Genomic DNA, 15,558 nt, shown 5'->3' on the forward strand with positions numbered 1-15,558 from the left:
GCAGCTGGCTATAGCTGACCCTGCTTGAGAGGGGGTTTGGAGCAATGACCTCCAGAGGTCACTTCCAACCTCAACCATTCTGTTAATTCTGTAAGTCATAGTACATAACTGAAACTAAAAAAGGATTGTGACAAGATACCACAGTACTTCCATGTTTCTTTGTAGCTGTAACAACTAGCAACTGTGATAATGCCAAATGCAAACTAATAGTTTGTGATATAGTGTAAGCCAAAGTGAAATGAGTGAAGTTCATAATAGAAGCTGCCATCATGTCCGAGCTTAGTTTACTCTCAGTAATATTATATGTATTTATATAACATGTATGTGAGTACATAAGGTGTGTGTGACATTCATGTACTGCAAAGGGTTAGTTGACCTTATCTTAAGTAAGGACCTGATCAAGTTCAGCAATGGCAGTAATGTGCATCTTCAATGTAAGATCGGTCATAAGCAACCACAGAATATATTTTACAGTGAGTCTCCCTGTTAAGCAGGTTAGTAGTCAGTGTGTCAGTTTTAATCTTAAACTGAACTTCCCTGGAATGGCTTATGCCATGTTTGACTGTGCCTTGGAAAGGAACAGGCACAAGCAGCAGGGGAGACTTATTTTTACATTTCCTTTTCAGTTACTTCTCCAGCTACCACCCTCAATTCCACCTGTTCCCTAAGCAAGTTACATCCATTAAGCACACCCACTAAATATCAAATCAGTGGTATAGAATAATATCTTGCGGAAAATGTGAATAGCTGGGGGAGCAGATTGCAGCAGTAGGAAGTTTGTCATATCTGAGTTCAGTCATGCTGTCAGTCTACTCTAAAGAAACACCTAAACATAAAACACAAGGTGGGCATTGTATGTTCCTGATAAAACCATATTACACTCAGACTTGAAACGATCTTCCTAAAAGTAACTCTTTTCTTTCCAAAATTTATTTTAATTTGAAGTAAACAGAAGCATAACTTTATGTTTCTTGAAACTTATTTTAGGTAAAAGAAAGAATTTTGTTATGACTTCCAAGGCAAGGAAATAGTAAGGATGCTGGGGACCATATTTTTGTTTGGGGATCACCCCAAGATGCAGTGACATCAACAAGTAGGATCTAACTGGCATTTGAAAAATGGAACATATCATAGCTTCCCATGATCTGCTGGCAACTTGGGACTTGTGAAAAATCAACTTATGTGACTAAATATGAATGGCTGAAGTTTAAATTTAATCTCCTATTTTGAGTTTGTGAGGTTGGGGTGTTTTTTTAATTAGAAGCTATTCACAGTACTTCGTAGGGACCTTGACTTATTTATTCTTTAGGTAAAAAAATCAGAAACAGTGTATTATTTCTAAAAAGACGTTTACTACCAATACAACCAATACAACACATACACCCAAGTTTACAGCTCGCTACCAGCCCAGGTGCTTTCCATGCAGGCAGAAGTAGTGTATACAGTAGCAACTTAAAAGACATTCAGGAATAAGTAGTTACTCTGTTCTCACCCTTTTCCCCCTTCTCTTCACTCCTTCTGCCCTCTACGGAGGAACTCGGAGGCAGGAGGGCCGTGCCCCCTCTCAGACCCGAGGAAGCCGCTTTCGCCCCCCGCGGCTGACAGGGCCCGAAGCCCTGCCCGCCTCCCCGTTCGCTCACAGGAGGCGCTTCGGCAGGGCTGGCCCCAGCCCCTCCCGCTCCCCGGAAGGACAAGTGCAGGGCCCTGGTTGAGGGGAAGGCCTATATCCGCACTCGGACAGCTCGGGACCGATGCCCGGGGAGGCTGTCGGGCACCTTCCCCCACGCTTGGTGGCCACTCGGGGCGGCCTTCTCGCCGCTTCTAGGCCGCCGCCGCCTCACGGCTCGCCAGAACCCGCCTCGCAGCGGCTGCCCCACGAAGCCTCTCCCGAGGGCGGGCGCCACCCCTGCTGCCCCATGCTGCCACTCTGGAGTTGCCCGCGGCTGCCCCAGCCGCCCCCCGTCAGACACCGCCTCCCATCCCCGCGGGGCACGCCGCCGCCGCCCCCCAGCGCGGGAACAGGGCGCATACGACGCGCTGCCGCCGCTGCCCCAGCCGCGTTTCTCCTCCCGCCGGCCGGTGCACCACCCCTGCGCGGCCCGCCCCCGCCTCCGTCTCCTCCTCCACCCGCCGGGCCCGCCCGGCAGCGGCGAAGCCTCCGCGGGCCGTGGTGGGCGGTGAGTGGCGGCGGGGCGGGGCGGGGCGGTCAGAGGGCTGGGGCCGGGGCCGGGCCGGGGCCGCCCCCGTAGGGCGGTGGGAGGCGCCCCACTTGGCGCCTCGCAGCCTCTGGAGCCACCGGGGAGTTTGTGGCCGGGAGTCCCCGCTGGTGATTTCGTCCTGCCGGACTCGGTGAGCGTCTGGGGCGGGGACCTCCGGCAGGACGGCCCGAGCTGCCGGCCTCCCTCTGGCCCGCCGCCGTGCTTGGGGGACGTGCTGGGGTTCCCGGCCTTCCGGGGTGGCAGCCGCCGCCCGGGCGCCCTCCGGCCTCACGGGGAACGAGGCCGATCCCTCCGGCTGCCCCGCCGGGGGTTGCAGAGTCACTGCTGGCAGCTAGGCTCGGCCGGCCCGGGGCGGCGCGGGCCCGCCGGTGCCTCCCGGTTCCCCCCCTTGCCTTCGGAGCTCTCCCGGGCTCCCCAGAGTCTTACCCCGCCTCCCGCTGGCAGGCCTCTAGAAGCAGCCCTACAGCCAAGCCGAAGGGCTAGCCTCGGTTCGCGCCTGAGCCCGCAGTAGGGAAAGTTGGCGGTGTGCTTTGCGGGGCAGGCGGGGGTGGCCGGGGACGGGAGCCCTTCTGGTGGCTGGCTGCCGCCGAGCTGGGCCTGCTGCGGGCCCTCGGCCGGGACCCCGCCCGGGACCCCGGTCTGGGGTGGGGGGGGTGCGCTCCGGGAGCCGGAGCCTGGCACCGTGGGGCTTCTGCTCGTCTCTGCCGAAGCGCTAAGGTCAAGCTTAAAACCAGAGGTGAAGTAACTTTTGTGTTTGTATAGTGGTTAAAAATACTCGTGCTGGTTTAGCGGGAAAGTATTTTAATCTCTTGTGTTTTCCTGGGATTGTTTGAAGGTTGACTGAACTCTGTTGGTTTATTTATAACTTGATGTAGAAACATAATACAGAAATGCATTTACTTGTATCAGTGAAATATTTTCTGGTTCAGGGAAGCTTAATTTGGGCAAGCAAGTTGTCTGAAGTACAAAGAGTATGTTTTACAGTAGTAAGTGTACTTAAATAACAACATAACAACACAACAACACATAAGTTGCTGGTGCTTGTAGCATCCTGCTGGGATTTTAGCATCTTTTCAGTGGGGGTAGTTGTTGGCTGAGTTGAGCAGTGGATCTTTGGTTTTGGCTATGCTACCTTCACCTTTACAAGGGCACCTTTAGGTCAGTATTCTGAATGTACAGAATTAAAAAATACAGTTTGTAAGTTTGTAGCCAGACACCCTCTCCAGTGTTCCTTGCAAATTGTTTAACTTGAGGGGAATTACTTTTAAGCACCTGAGTTATTCTGTGGTAGCAGCGTATGCCTGCACCTTGCTGCTGCCTGTCTTATAAAAGCTGAGTTTTCACTAAGCGCTTTTATGAAAGTTTCCTTATTTAAGGAACTTTATAATAGAGAACAGAGATCCTCACATCATTTAGGAGAGGGCTTACAGTGAAAGTTAAAAGGCCTTCTCTTGTAAGAAACTGTAAGACCTCTCCCTTCCTGACTTAGTGGTTGGTTTTTTTTTGTATGAATACTATTTTTTTGTATAGTTGGATATAGTAGTAAATAGCTTATTTTTGGATTGTATGTATTACAATTGGAAATGGCCATAAAGAGCATCTTTAGTGGTGTCCCTCACCTCATTTCCAGTGGCAGAGTTTTACATCTCCTCCTTTGCCTTCTTACCTTTCTTGTCTCTCGCTGTTGCCTGATTAGGTGGTGGCTGTGAACCAGGCCCTTGATGCATAGTGAAATTTTTCTATCATTATGGACACGTCGGTACTGTTCTGTAAAAAGTTAGGGGCTAGTCTTTATTTCTTGCATGTGTAAGTAGAACATTAGATTCAAAGTAGTTATTTGTATCCAGTATTTATAGGATTGATTAATTCTAGTGTTTATCTATACTTCAAAATCAGTTTTTATTTGGTTTATAGCAGTGGCTATTCTGGCACAATGCTATATATGGTCACTCTTACTCAACAATAGCTGCTCATACTTGGAATTACTGAAGAATGTATAAATACATCTTGAAGTTGCTGTCAGCCTTCTTGCTCTTTGCTATGCTTTTTGTTTAACTAATTATACAAGTATATTCAGATTTTAAGTGTTTACTCTGGTTTTATATTGTAACCCTACTACCTGATAATTAATCATTATTCTCTTCTTTTACAGCTAAAATGAACTCAGATCCTGATCCCCCCTCAAGTCCCTCTCACCCCCAGCTGCATCTTGGAAGGTCCCAGCTAAACGCTGCTGCTGTGGACCATAGTGAGAACAATCAGAACTCGGGACCATCTTCAGGGGATAGTGCAACTTTTTCTTCTTCAGTTCCTGGCTACTCCCGTAGCAGGGAGAAAGCTGAAAAAAGTGGTAAATATGAAAGCAATTTCTGTGCAAAATTGGCTTATAGTAAACTTTGGGAGATTATTTTGTGTATATGTATTCTAAAATCTGTTTAAAGAGACACTGTAAAGTAGGAAAATAAATTTCTGCAGTTTATTTTAACCTGTTGTTGTGGAAGAGACATTTCTTCTGCAGCTTACCCCATGCATATGTTCGAGTTTTCCCATCCAATTTTTATTATGCGTACAACACAACAGGAAAGGAGTCTATTTGAAAAATTGGCAGGAAGAATTAAATGTAATTTATGATAATATTAAGGTTTTGATTTAATTTCTTCAGTTGGCTACATTGTGTGCTAACTCTAGCTTTAATATGAATTCTGATGTGGATGAATAGATACTACTATAATGTAGACTGAGGGAGTAGTAAGCTGATATGTGAAAACAGAGCAACAGAAATGAAGATTTGCAGGCAGATAAGAAGTTGGATTAAGAATCATGATACACTTTGAAAGGCAGAATGGTATTATTTTTCCCCTCCCCTCACTGTGAAGCCGTTGAGTTTCAAAGATTGAGAAGACTGACGGGATGAGAGAAATGTCTTGTGCAAAAGGTAGAAAAAAAAATACCTGGCTCTTGTGTTCAGCTGCTGAGTTCAAGTTTTAAATTCAATTTTTAATCTGACACTTGTGCAAGAAGGTCTTGTGTTTGAGGTCTAGCAAAATTACTACTCCTTAACTTTCTTTAAAATTGGACTTTTGATTCTGAAACTGCTTATGTGCTTGCCCTTGCATTCATAAATGAGTCACTCTATTGAAGGTAATAAGGCTATCCATGAGTTTAAAATTATTAAATGTGTGAATATCTGCATGGCGTGTATCAGATGCAGCTGAGCTCTGCACATAGTTCAGGCCAATATTGTGGCTGTGTTAGCACATCTACTGTTTGCATCTAATTCAGAATTGGCTGCTGCAGTGTTCTGGGTTTTTTGTTACTAAAAGGCACGTTCCAGATGGAGGTATCATTACCAACTTTGTCATCTCTCCCACTGTGAAAGTATTCAGCGATGATGGAGAATTGACACTTCTAATGTTAATTACATGATTATTAATTTAGGATCAGTGCTAACAGGTGTGTTTTCTTCCTTCATTCTCAAGTTTCTTAGTATGCTTCAACAGGCAAAGAATAGCAGTAGTATTAGGATGGCATGCAGTTATCTTGGTCTTTGTTATGACTGAAAGAGGAAAACATAGGTTTCTGTTGTTGGTGTCCACATTCACGCAAGATTCTGAAAATACAAACTGTCAGTCTAGTGGTGGTTTACACAGATTCTTTCAGGTATTCTTCTCTAGCCAATTTGGAGATTTTCTTACTCTGTATAAATATTGGGCTTTTTAAAATCATATTGATTTCTGTCATGGCTCTCTTTACAGGCCTGTGTACCCTATGCAGTTTTGTATTATAGATGCTTTTGTTTATAGCCTTGTAAAAGAGGACTTCAGAGCACTGATGTATTTCTCCGTTTCAGTTGTGACTCATCTGTTCCTATGAAAATCTTCTCAGTGCCTGGTGCTACTGTCATTGCCCTTTCCACCCCCATCTTAATATATGCACGTGTTTAATGCTACAGAATGAGATACTATTGCCGTTGTGTCATGCTGGAGTCTCTTAACCAAGATTTTATTGGATTTAGATCGCAAATGCATTTGATAAGATCATGTTTCTTCATCCAGTATTTTCTTCTACAGTTATTTTGGTCTGATGTTATTTGTCATAATAATAACAGTTTCTACTGTGAGGGTGATGGAGTACTCGCACAGGTTGCCCAGAGAGTTTGTAGACTCTCCGTCAGTGAGGATACTGAAAAGCTATCTGGACATGGTCCTAGGCAACCAGCTGTAGGTGGCCCAGCATGACCAGAGCAGAGTTGGAGCAGATAGTGTCCAGAGGTCCCTTCCAACCTCAACCATTCAGTGATTCTTGATTTATTCTTGCCAACGTATCTGTATTTCTGAACAGTGCTTTTCCTTCCAGTCTCTACTTACCTATACTGTGTTTAAGGCTATAGCATCAACATGAATGTTAAGTAGTTTATTTCCTGGAAACACCCATCTCTTATTCCTGCAGCATGATCCATATCTTGTAGCATAATCCAGTAATTTAATGAATGCCCTGGCTCTGACTCAGTAAAGCACTTAAGCACACACTCATCCTCAGCTGCACAGGTACTTCATTTGTATCGAACTCACTGTAGGTTTTTTCTTAGCAATTTTCAATCTATCTTCTGCTAATATATCATTAGGTAGTGTTTTTGTTAGTCCTTGTATATTTCGTTTCGCAATGGGAAGAGTGCTTTGTGAATTTATTGTGGAAATCAAATCTGAATTTAATGAAAAAAATTTCAGTTGTTGAGCTTGAGATGACTTATAAATGTTGAGGGTTTTTTGGTTTTAAAAAAGAAAAGGTGGGTGTTCCTATTTCTACTCAAAGCCCTTGCGTTCTCTAGAAAATTTCTGTTTATGTAAGTTAGGGGTTTGTGTATGTATTAGGAATAGAATAAATATCAATACGTCAACTCTCATGTTTAAACTGAAAAAAAAAAAAAATAGTTGCTTTTTCAAGGATGCTCCTGGACAGGACGTTTATTAGCGAGCAAAGCATATACACTACTAATTAGGACTTCTGAAACTTTAAAACCATTGAGTCATCAGTATTCATGCAAGCAAATTACAGGAGAGTTGCCAGTTGCTTAAACACAAAAGTTCTGTCATTATTTTAGTAGTCTGTGCCAAGAGAAACACAGTGGATAGTGAGGAAGACCAATGGCTGCTTGCTAATGAAGTCTGGTGAAGTCTGTTGAAACACTGGCTCAAATCTCCTGACACTTTTTTATGCCTCCCAGGTGCACAGTTTCTGTCCAGCTGCTACATACCCCTTTTTGGTATCTGTATTTCATCCACTCTATGCATCCTCCTTCCTTGAGATACAGCCCTAAAGCAATGCAAAAAGAAATAGCTCAGATGACAGTTCTGGAGGTTGCAACACCGGATTCTCCAAATAGGCTTAAAAACATCATTCTTGTTAGTGGATCCACTTCCTCTATGTGTACACAGAGCAGAGCTAGGAAGAAAGGACCTTCAACATACTTAATTAGCGTGTGAATATCTGAATACTGCTGCTAGTAATGTAATGTTTTTGGAAGAAAGACATGAATCCACATTCCAGGTAAGTTTTCTGTTTTGCTGGGCTAGAGAGCAGCTTTCTGTGGCCCAGTGGACGTTTCACTTTTGGTTCAGATGAAAAGAAAGCAGAGTTGGGAGAAATTTCTCACAGTACGATAGTGATCTGATACTTGCCTGCGATATTTGGATTGAAGTAACTGCTTCAAGCCAGCCATGATGGTAACTTGAACTGGACTGTCTGTCACCCCAGGTAACACCATTTCTTGTAATGCTTAAGTCCTTTCAAGCATGTGAAGTGTCTTACGTAAAAATGGACTGCCTGCCAGTCAGCAGGTAAGAGGATGTCCTAGGATAACAGAGAAATCTGGGAGACAGTGTGAAGGTAACGATCTTTTATATGTGGATGAAAAAGATTTTATTTGGGGTTTTTTGCATCATTCATGTACATTTGCTAGCCAGTAAGGTTGGAGAGGCGGAATCACGTAGGAATTAGGAGGTGAGAGTTTGGGAAGTTTTTGACAGCATTGTAATGCTAAGTTGCAATGCTTGAATCTTTTTGATTAAGGACTTAATTTTTGTTCTGTCCTTGTTTTTGCTGTTAAGGAAATATGCACAAATATCTTGCTCTGAAATTGAGAACATATGGGGAAGGTATTTGTACTGAGAGCTTTGCAGACAGAAATAAATTTGTTACGTTTTGTTTGTAGATGTGCAGAGTTCTGCTTGTACTTAAGAAGGTTATGAGGTGCTTTTGTATCTCTTGGAAGAAAATTATTTTATAAACTGTGTGACTTAGAATTTATAAATAGTACAAAAAAATTCTTCTAAACAGTTTACGATATATTGTAACAATGTAAAACAGTGTGTCTCCAACCCATTGCTAAATGATAGCTAACAAATATGGAACCTCTCTAATTTACAAATATTTTCAGAGTGTTAACCTCTTCCACTTAAGGTTAAAAAGAATCTTTGCTTCAAAGCTCTATTTTAGCGCCTATATGTCTTCATTTTCTGGCAGTTTGCTTGTACACACTAACTCTTGATGCAGAGTGAAATGTTTGTGCGAAGCCTGAAGAAATCTCACAAAAATCTTTGATTATTAGAAAAGGAGTATTATGCCTTGGAATATTAATTACTTAAAAATTTATCTGTCAGTTTATAATGCCCCTTCAAATTTTACCTGCAATTACTCAGACTTCTGGAAAGCTCATTTGCCAAGCATTGCTGTAGGGGAGAAAAGATTCTATCTAAACAAAAGTTAATGACTATTTTCAGATAAAATTTTGGGACGTCATCATAGTTGGTGCAGAACAATGGGAATTGGCTTTCTCAGATCTGCTGCTATTGCTGTCAATAACCTGCTGGTGTTTTTACCATAGATAGGAGTAGTATTAGACACCCATGTATTTGAGGAAAGATTATCCATCTTTGCCCCTTTCACTGTTTGAAATGCATAAATGTTTTCTTTGGCTGATAACAAAGATACTGATAACACTTTTTGCATTCACACAATGAACCTGATTAAGAATCCTAGAATCATAGAATGGTTTGTGTTGGAAGGGACCTTAAATGTCACCTAGTTGCAAGCCCCCTGCCATGGGCAGGGACACCTTCCACTAGACCAGGTTCCCCCAAGCCCCATCCAGCCTGGCCTTGAACGCTGCCAGGGATGGGGCATCCACAGCTGCTCTGGGCAACTCATAGTGAAAAATTTCTTCTAACATCTAATCTAAATCTATCTATCACCACATGCCCTTGTAAAAAGTCGTTCAGCTTTCTTGTAAGCCACCTTTAGGCACTGGAAGGCTGCTGTAAGGTCTCCCTGGAACCTTCTCTTCTCCAGGCTGAACAGCCCCGACTCTCAGCCTGTCTTCACAGGAGAGCTGTTCCAGCTCTGATCATCTTCGTGGCCCTCCTCTGGACTTGTTCCAATGGGCCCATGTCCTTTTATGTTGGGAACTCCAGAGCTGAAAAGTGCCCTAGCTCAATCTTCTTCCACCTTCCACTTAGGAAGTCAATCTGTTAGTTTATGATAACAAAATGTTTGATCTAGCATAGTCCCAGAGTGTTAGAAAGGTAGAAATGAGCAGCCAGAGGGTAGAAGGGGAAGAACTATACTCACATTAGTAGATTTATGTCATGAAATAGAGGCTCTGTAAATTGTTTGGTGTTAAGGACTCAAGGTTCCTCTTGTGCACATTTAAAAATTTAATCTAGTGAGTGGTTGGAATATAATCTGTTAATTGAGTTTCCTCCAAAAGGAACCTGGTGTGTTCCACTGTGCAGACAGAATGCATTAGATGGAAAGAGTTGAAAAGTTAAAAGCACATTACTCATCTGAACCAGTTCTCTAATATAATGTATCTGCATTCAGCAGCAGCAAAAACTGGTAACCTCTGGAGATATTTTACAGTGGCTTTGGAGGAAAACATTTGGAAGTACCTAGTACCTGTACATTCATCTTCAAATAAAACTGGAACAAATCCCTGCTACACTACAGTACTCTTGAAACTCATGCTGCTAGAGGGCCCTTTGCAGCAGCAGGCAGCACACTTCATTGAAAAATTTAGGTGAGACTGGAAACAGTAAACTGGGAAATGAAACCAATCCTTTTCAGTCAGTTAATTATTAGAAGTGCTTACTAGGCAGGGTAAGGCTCTGTGGACTTGCAAAGCAATTGTCTTGGGTCTTTTTTAAGGGCCACTTTTGATGGTAACCTGATGAACTGCTAGAGTGTGTTTGTGGTGAAGAGCTTAAACTGCAGAACTGCTGAAATTCTCTTGAGCATTGTGTAGGTTCTTATGATAACTTTAGATCTTCCTCTACAAAAATAAGTGAGCTTGGTGAGGTTTATCTTTCTTGCATCGCTTTTCTGCAGGTTGTGGGTCCATCGTTGTCCTGTCGCCCCCCCCCCCCCCCCCCCCATTTGTTTGGGGTTTTTTTGGTGGAGAAGGTTAATAATGATGATTATCAACTGAGAAATTACAAAAAGCTTGCTTATTTTTAACTTTCCAGTTGTGGAATGTGTTAGATTTATCACAGCTAACCCATAAAGGATTTAATCAGAGATGCCTGTATGGAAAAAGCAGCAAGGCTGTCTCATTGGTTGTGTGCAAAATTATTTTAATGACTTTAAATGATCATTGTACAATAATAGCTATGCTAGAAAGAAACACCTTTTAAGAATAGTTTTCCCCTCCACTTTTAAAATTTATAGTCTCTATAATATCGTCATCCTTAGTTTTCCACCTACTTTTTTTCCTTTTTCCACCATGCTTTTTTTCCTTTGTTTTATTGCTCTCCTGATAACTTGCATTCATTTTGTGGGGGTGCAGAAGTTGCTCCCTTTTCAACTTAATGCTATTTGATGACTTGCAGTTGTGGTATGACTAAGACTGTTATCATATCTACAAATGTATTGCTGCTCCCAGAGAAAGAAAAGTTGAGTCCTAGACTTCAACACCTCTGTAAACAAATGTTATTCTCTTCTCTCCCATCCTTGTTATCACCTTTAAAAATAAAGTGTCTGTCAATGTATGTTAATACAAATATTTTCATTTGTTCTTGGGGCAAGTAAGACCATCTTAAGAGCTAACCATGGAAGTGCATGGAAGAAAAACATGCAATGTACTCGTGATTGAACCAGACCCTTACTTTGCAGTTAAGATAAGAATCCAGGAGGCTTCTGAGTAAATGAAAAGATTCAACATACGCTGATAAGCAAATAAATATCTGAAGTTAATAAAACCATTTATCAGAACAATGGTGTTTGTAGCACAAAATACTTCTCCAGTCTCTTCCTCTGTGTCATTATATTCTGTATGTACAAATCATGCTTATGATGTGGTGCCTAATGCCTGCTTGCTTTTTGAGTGGAATGTCAATCTTTCCAGAAACTTTACTCCTACATAGGTACTGCACACAGTGCCACTGGACTCTCGGAGCTTGTGGAAAGTGAGTAGGAGGATTTCTCCAGAGACTCAAACTGGCTCTGCTGAACACCGAAAGCTCAACAGTACGATCCAGGGAACACATAAAAGCTATTAGAACCTACATTTTTTGTTACAAACAACTTTTTCTACAAGCACACTGGTAATAGACCATCTACCTGTGGACGAACAGTTTAAATCTTTTTCCTGAAAGAAATCAGACACCATTAACTTTGGAGGTATGCTTACATAGCATCTTCTAGCTAATGAAAGGATTTCTATTCTGCCATTAATATGTATATGCCTTCACTTCTAAGTATGTCTGAGATTCCAGAAATCTTGTTTCATAGTGAAAACAAAATCTAACAAAGCTGTATGCTGTTCCCTGAAGGTTTTGAATTTGTTGGGTTTTGATTAACTTACCAGACTTGTGCTTACAGAATGAACTTTTTCTGCAAAAAAATCCTGTGTAATACTCTTATCAGAATTACCACTATACACTTCCAAAAGGGACTGGAGGCATTTTATAGGATGTGACTCCAAAAGAAATACCTTCTAGGGAGATTTTGCACATGTTGATAACCATGGACAGGCATGCCCTTCAGCTTTCATTTTGCTACTTTTTCTTTGACTGTTGCTTGAACAAATACACCTGCATTATTTACTTAGTATGTGCATGCATTCTTGTTGCTTGCTTCCTACCTAATGCTATAAAATCTTGGTATTTCAACAGGGTAAAATTTTCTTCATACCAGCAAATGAACTATTGCTGAGAATCTGCAAGAAAATTATTTTCTATAGCTAGTACATTTAATTTGTGAACTTCTTAAAGCTTCAGAGCAGTCTGCGAATAGAGTTTTTGCAGGTGGGTTGTCTTTAGAAGCTGGAGGCTTAATTTTTTTTAAGAAGTCAAGCAATGCTTTTTCTCTTTTAGTTAATTTTAGCTTTGCTCGACAGAAAGCATTGAAATCCAGCGGACAGAACACGTTTTGGGGCCCTTACACGTAAACTAAGGATGAAAAATTAATGTTAAAAAATGACTGGCTTCCAGCAAGCTGACTTTCCTTGCGGATGTTTATGGTAATAATTAAGGTGATATGCATCCTTTCTGTGCACCACCCTACCTTCCTTTGGGACAAGATTTATAGCATGTTTTTGAGCTGTTACTGGCTGTTTCTTTTTCAAGCTAATCCAGTGCTGGGTTAGATAGCTACAGTTTAATATAAACTCTGGTTTCGCTGATGAAACTTGTGGTACAGAGTGCATTTAAAAACTAATGATAGTAGAACAGTTAGACTCTTATCTGCAAGTACTATTTAGGAACTTTTATTATCTTCATGTTAAGTATGGAATAAGTTTATATGTTGCACTTCAGAGGCATGTTTTTGTGGAAATATCTAGACATAAAAGATATATTAAAAATCCAGCTTCATGTTCATCATAATGAAAGTCATGAAAGAGGCGTTTTTGAATACAGTAGCTAATCTTGTGTCTGTATTTTCTGTGTCATGCCTGTCTCCACCTGCACATTTATTTGTTCAGCTTACCTTGTGGAGCGTGGTGGGAAAGGTGGAGTTGAGCAGCAGACATAGGTTGTTTATATCAGTATCCTCTCGAAGTAAAAGTGAGCAATTTTCTTTGTGGTTCAGATGATACTGCCTCTCACATTCAATTGCAGTAAGGCCTTCTTGCTAAAGTGGTAAAGTGATGTGTGTCTGAGGCTTCAAGTAAGTAACACCACTGTGCAATGTGACAAAGATCAGTTCAGACATCAGTACGCTTCATGGTATATGGAGAATTTGTTCATGTGTGGGAGAAGATGTAATGTCAAAGACTACTTTCTTTCCTCCCTGCTCCCACCCCAGTGATTTAGCTGATGGAAAGACCTGTGGATGAAAGCTTGTTCCATACTACTCTTCATCGAGCATGTAAATTACTCTTGTCAGTTAATGACATGGAGCTGAGGGAAATGTTTGACATCCTGTGACTTCTTATAAGTACAAAACCCGCTTATATTAAGTAGTGAGCTTACTGGATAAAGCTAATAAAAATACAAAGTAGGTTCGTTTTTTTTTCTTCTTCTGGATGCTATCCAGCTTTATCTTCTCTCCTACCTCAACTAACAATGGAGTGTTACTGTTTGTGAACTGTGTGTGAAGGCTTGAAGTTGATACCAATGCTCAGTATTAATATTGGAGAACCTGAATGGAGACAGGCTTTTTCAGGTTCGGATTCTTGTTACCTTTTTCATGAGAGTCCTTTACATTATTTATAATACGCCTGTTAGACCCAGGGAGCTGTTTCTAAATGCAGTGCTAGTGCTGTCCTTACTTGATTTTATTCATATTTTACTGAGATGTTGAAAGTGTTCAATAGCAGCTGTTTCTTTCTCAGAATGTTCTTTAGTGCCTTGCAGCCTAGAGACTTCCTTGTGCAGTGGTAAGCAGTGACATCTTTATATTTGATAGTGCTTTCTGGGATTTTTCTTCTACCCTTGGTCTGTCCAGTTGCTCTTTAAATTCATATAAATATTTGACATTGGCCAAATACTTTTAATTTGTTGATGCCCTTAAGTTTTCAGATTTGGTAAGACATAGAATAGTCTCTCCATTTACCTTCTCCATTTTGCAAATTCTTCATATATCTACTATCATTCTCCTCAGCTTCTTCCCAAGGTTAAAGGCCCTGATAATGGTATCTTACTAGCACTGATCTGGTTTTGGGGGGGTGTGTGTGTGTGTGTGTGTGAAACTGTGTGTTACAACTCCAAGGTTTTATTATGGGTGTAATAGTTCAGAGCTTATCACTGCATTTACAATGATAAGCGGTCTTCTTGGTTTGCATTTTACTGCATTTCTTCTGGCCTATTATAATTTAAGCAGTAATGAAATCCCTTTGCAGGTTTTGTTTGGGGTTTTTTTGCAACAGTTGTTTCTGAGATATTTTTTTTTTTTTGGCCTGCGTAACACAGAATCATCAACACTCAGTCAATTCCTTGTTGCCCCTCCTTTTTTTTTTTTCATTCACACATGAATGCGTTGAATAATATAAGCCTTATTGTATATCTCTGTGTGTCTAAACTGATAATCTTTTCGCTAAAAGAATGAGAATTTTATGTGTTCTGAATTTTTTAGTTCTTAATCTCTTACTTATTCATGTAACAGCCTACATTGTTCAGAGGAGTTCTGTGAGGACTTACTAGCTAGCTTTAGAGATAGAAACATGAGCTGGATTCACCTGTCCTTTAACCTTTTGACTCCTTCAGGAACATCCAATGTCAAGGCATTTTACACAAGATTATCTGATTTTACCCAGTATATCTTTTTTGCCCCTTCCATAGGCTTAAGATTTATTTTTTTTCTTTTACATATTTGCCTTGTATAGATACCAGATTTAATGGTTACTGTAATCGTGGACCTTTCTGGTATCGTACTTGCTGGTTTCCATTTCTCAGTTTTAAGTGAGAGGCTACATGCTGCTATGTGTAGTTCAACAGAACACTTGGATGAACAATAAAGAGAAACTATTTAAACAGAGTTAATAGAAACCATAGCTTCTTTGTTTAAGTTTGAGATTCCAGCACAGAAGCTTCTCTATGCTGTTCTCTGGCAGGGATGGAAAAAAAACCCAAACATATTTTCGTAGATCTTTTACTGCAACTTCACAACTTTCTCTTTTTCTCAAATATTCAGTTGCCCTTGAATTGTCCATAGGTCCTGTAGTTTACCTGCTAAGCTCGCTGTTACTTGTGTGCTTGAAAAAGGCATTAAAAGGTGCTAACAGGTTCTGCATTTAAGTGTTCTTGAGATTTTTTTCTCTTGATCTATGGTGTTATATATTTTAAATCTGTTGCTTTTTCTATTTTTCTTTGTTTTGTCATCACCTTAAGTTTATGGTGTTGCATTC

At 41.2% G+C, this 15,558-nt stretch overlaps 1 protein-coding gene across 2 annotated transcripts in view; it reads left to right on the forward strand.

Annotated features, from left to right (window-relative positions):
* The first annotated feature begins 2,215 nt into the window (after positions 1-2,215).
* WFS1 (wolframin ER transmembrane glycoprotein) overlaps positions 2,216-15,558 on the forward strand; it is a 34,003-nt gene continuing 20,660 nt past the window's right edge. Inside the window, exons 1-2 of one of the 2 annotated variants that reach the window (XM_037385191.1) lie at positions 2,216-2,349; positions 4,372-4,569. In XM_037385191.1, coding sequence (XP_037241088.1) covers positions 4,377-4,569 — 193 coding nt within the window. In that variant the 5' untranslated portion in view covers positions 2,216-2,349; positions 4,372-4,376. Of the gene's footprint in view, positions 2,350-2,432; positions 2,956-4,371; positions 4,570-15,558 lie in introns of those variants that run through there. The other variant, XM_037385200.1, reaches the window with a different exon arrangement.

This window comes from Falco rusticolus, chromosome 1 (genome assembly GCF_015220075.1).
Source record: "Falco rusticolus isolate bFalRus1 chromosome 1, bFalRus1.pri, whole genome shotgun sequence".
Lineage (NCBI taxonomy): Eukaryota > Metazoa > Chordata > Aves > Falconiformes > Falconidae > Falco > Falco rusticolus.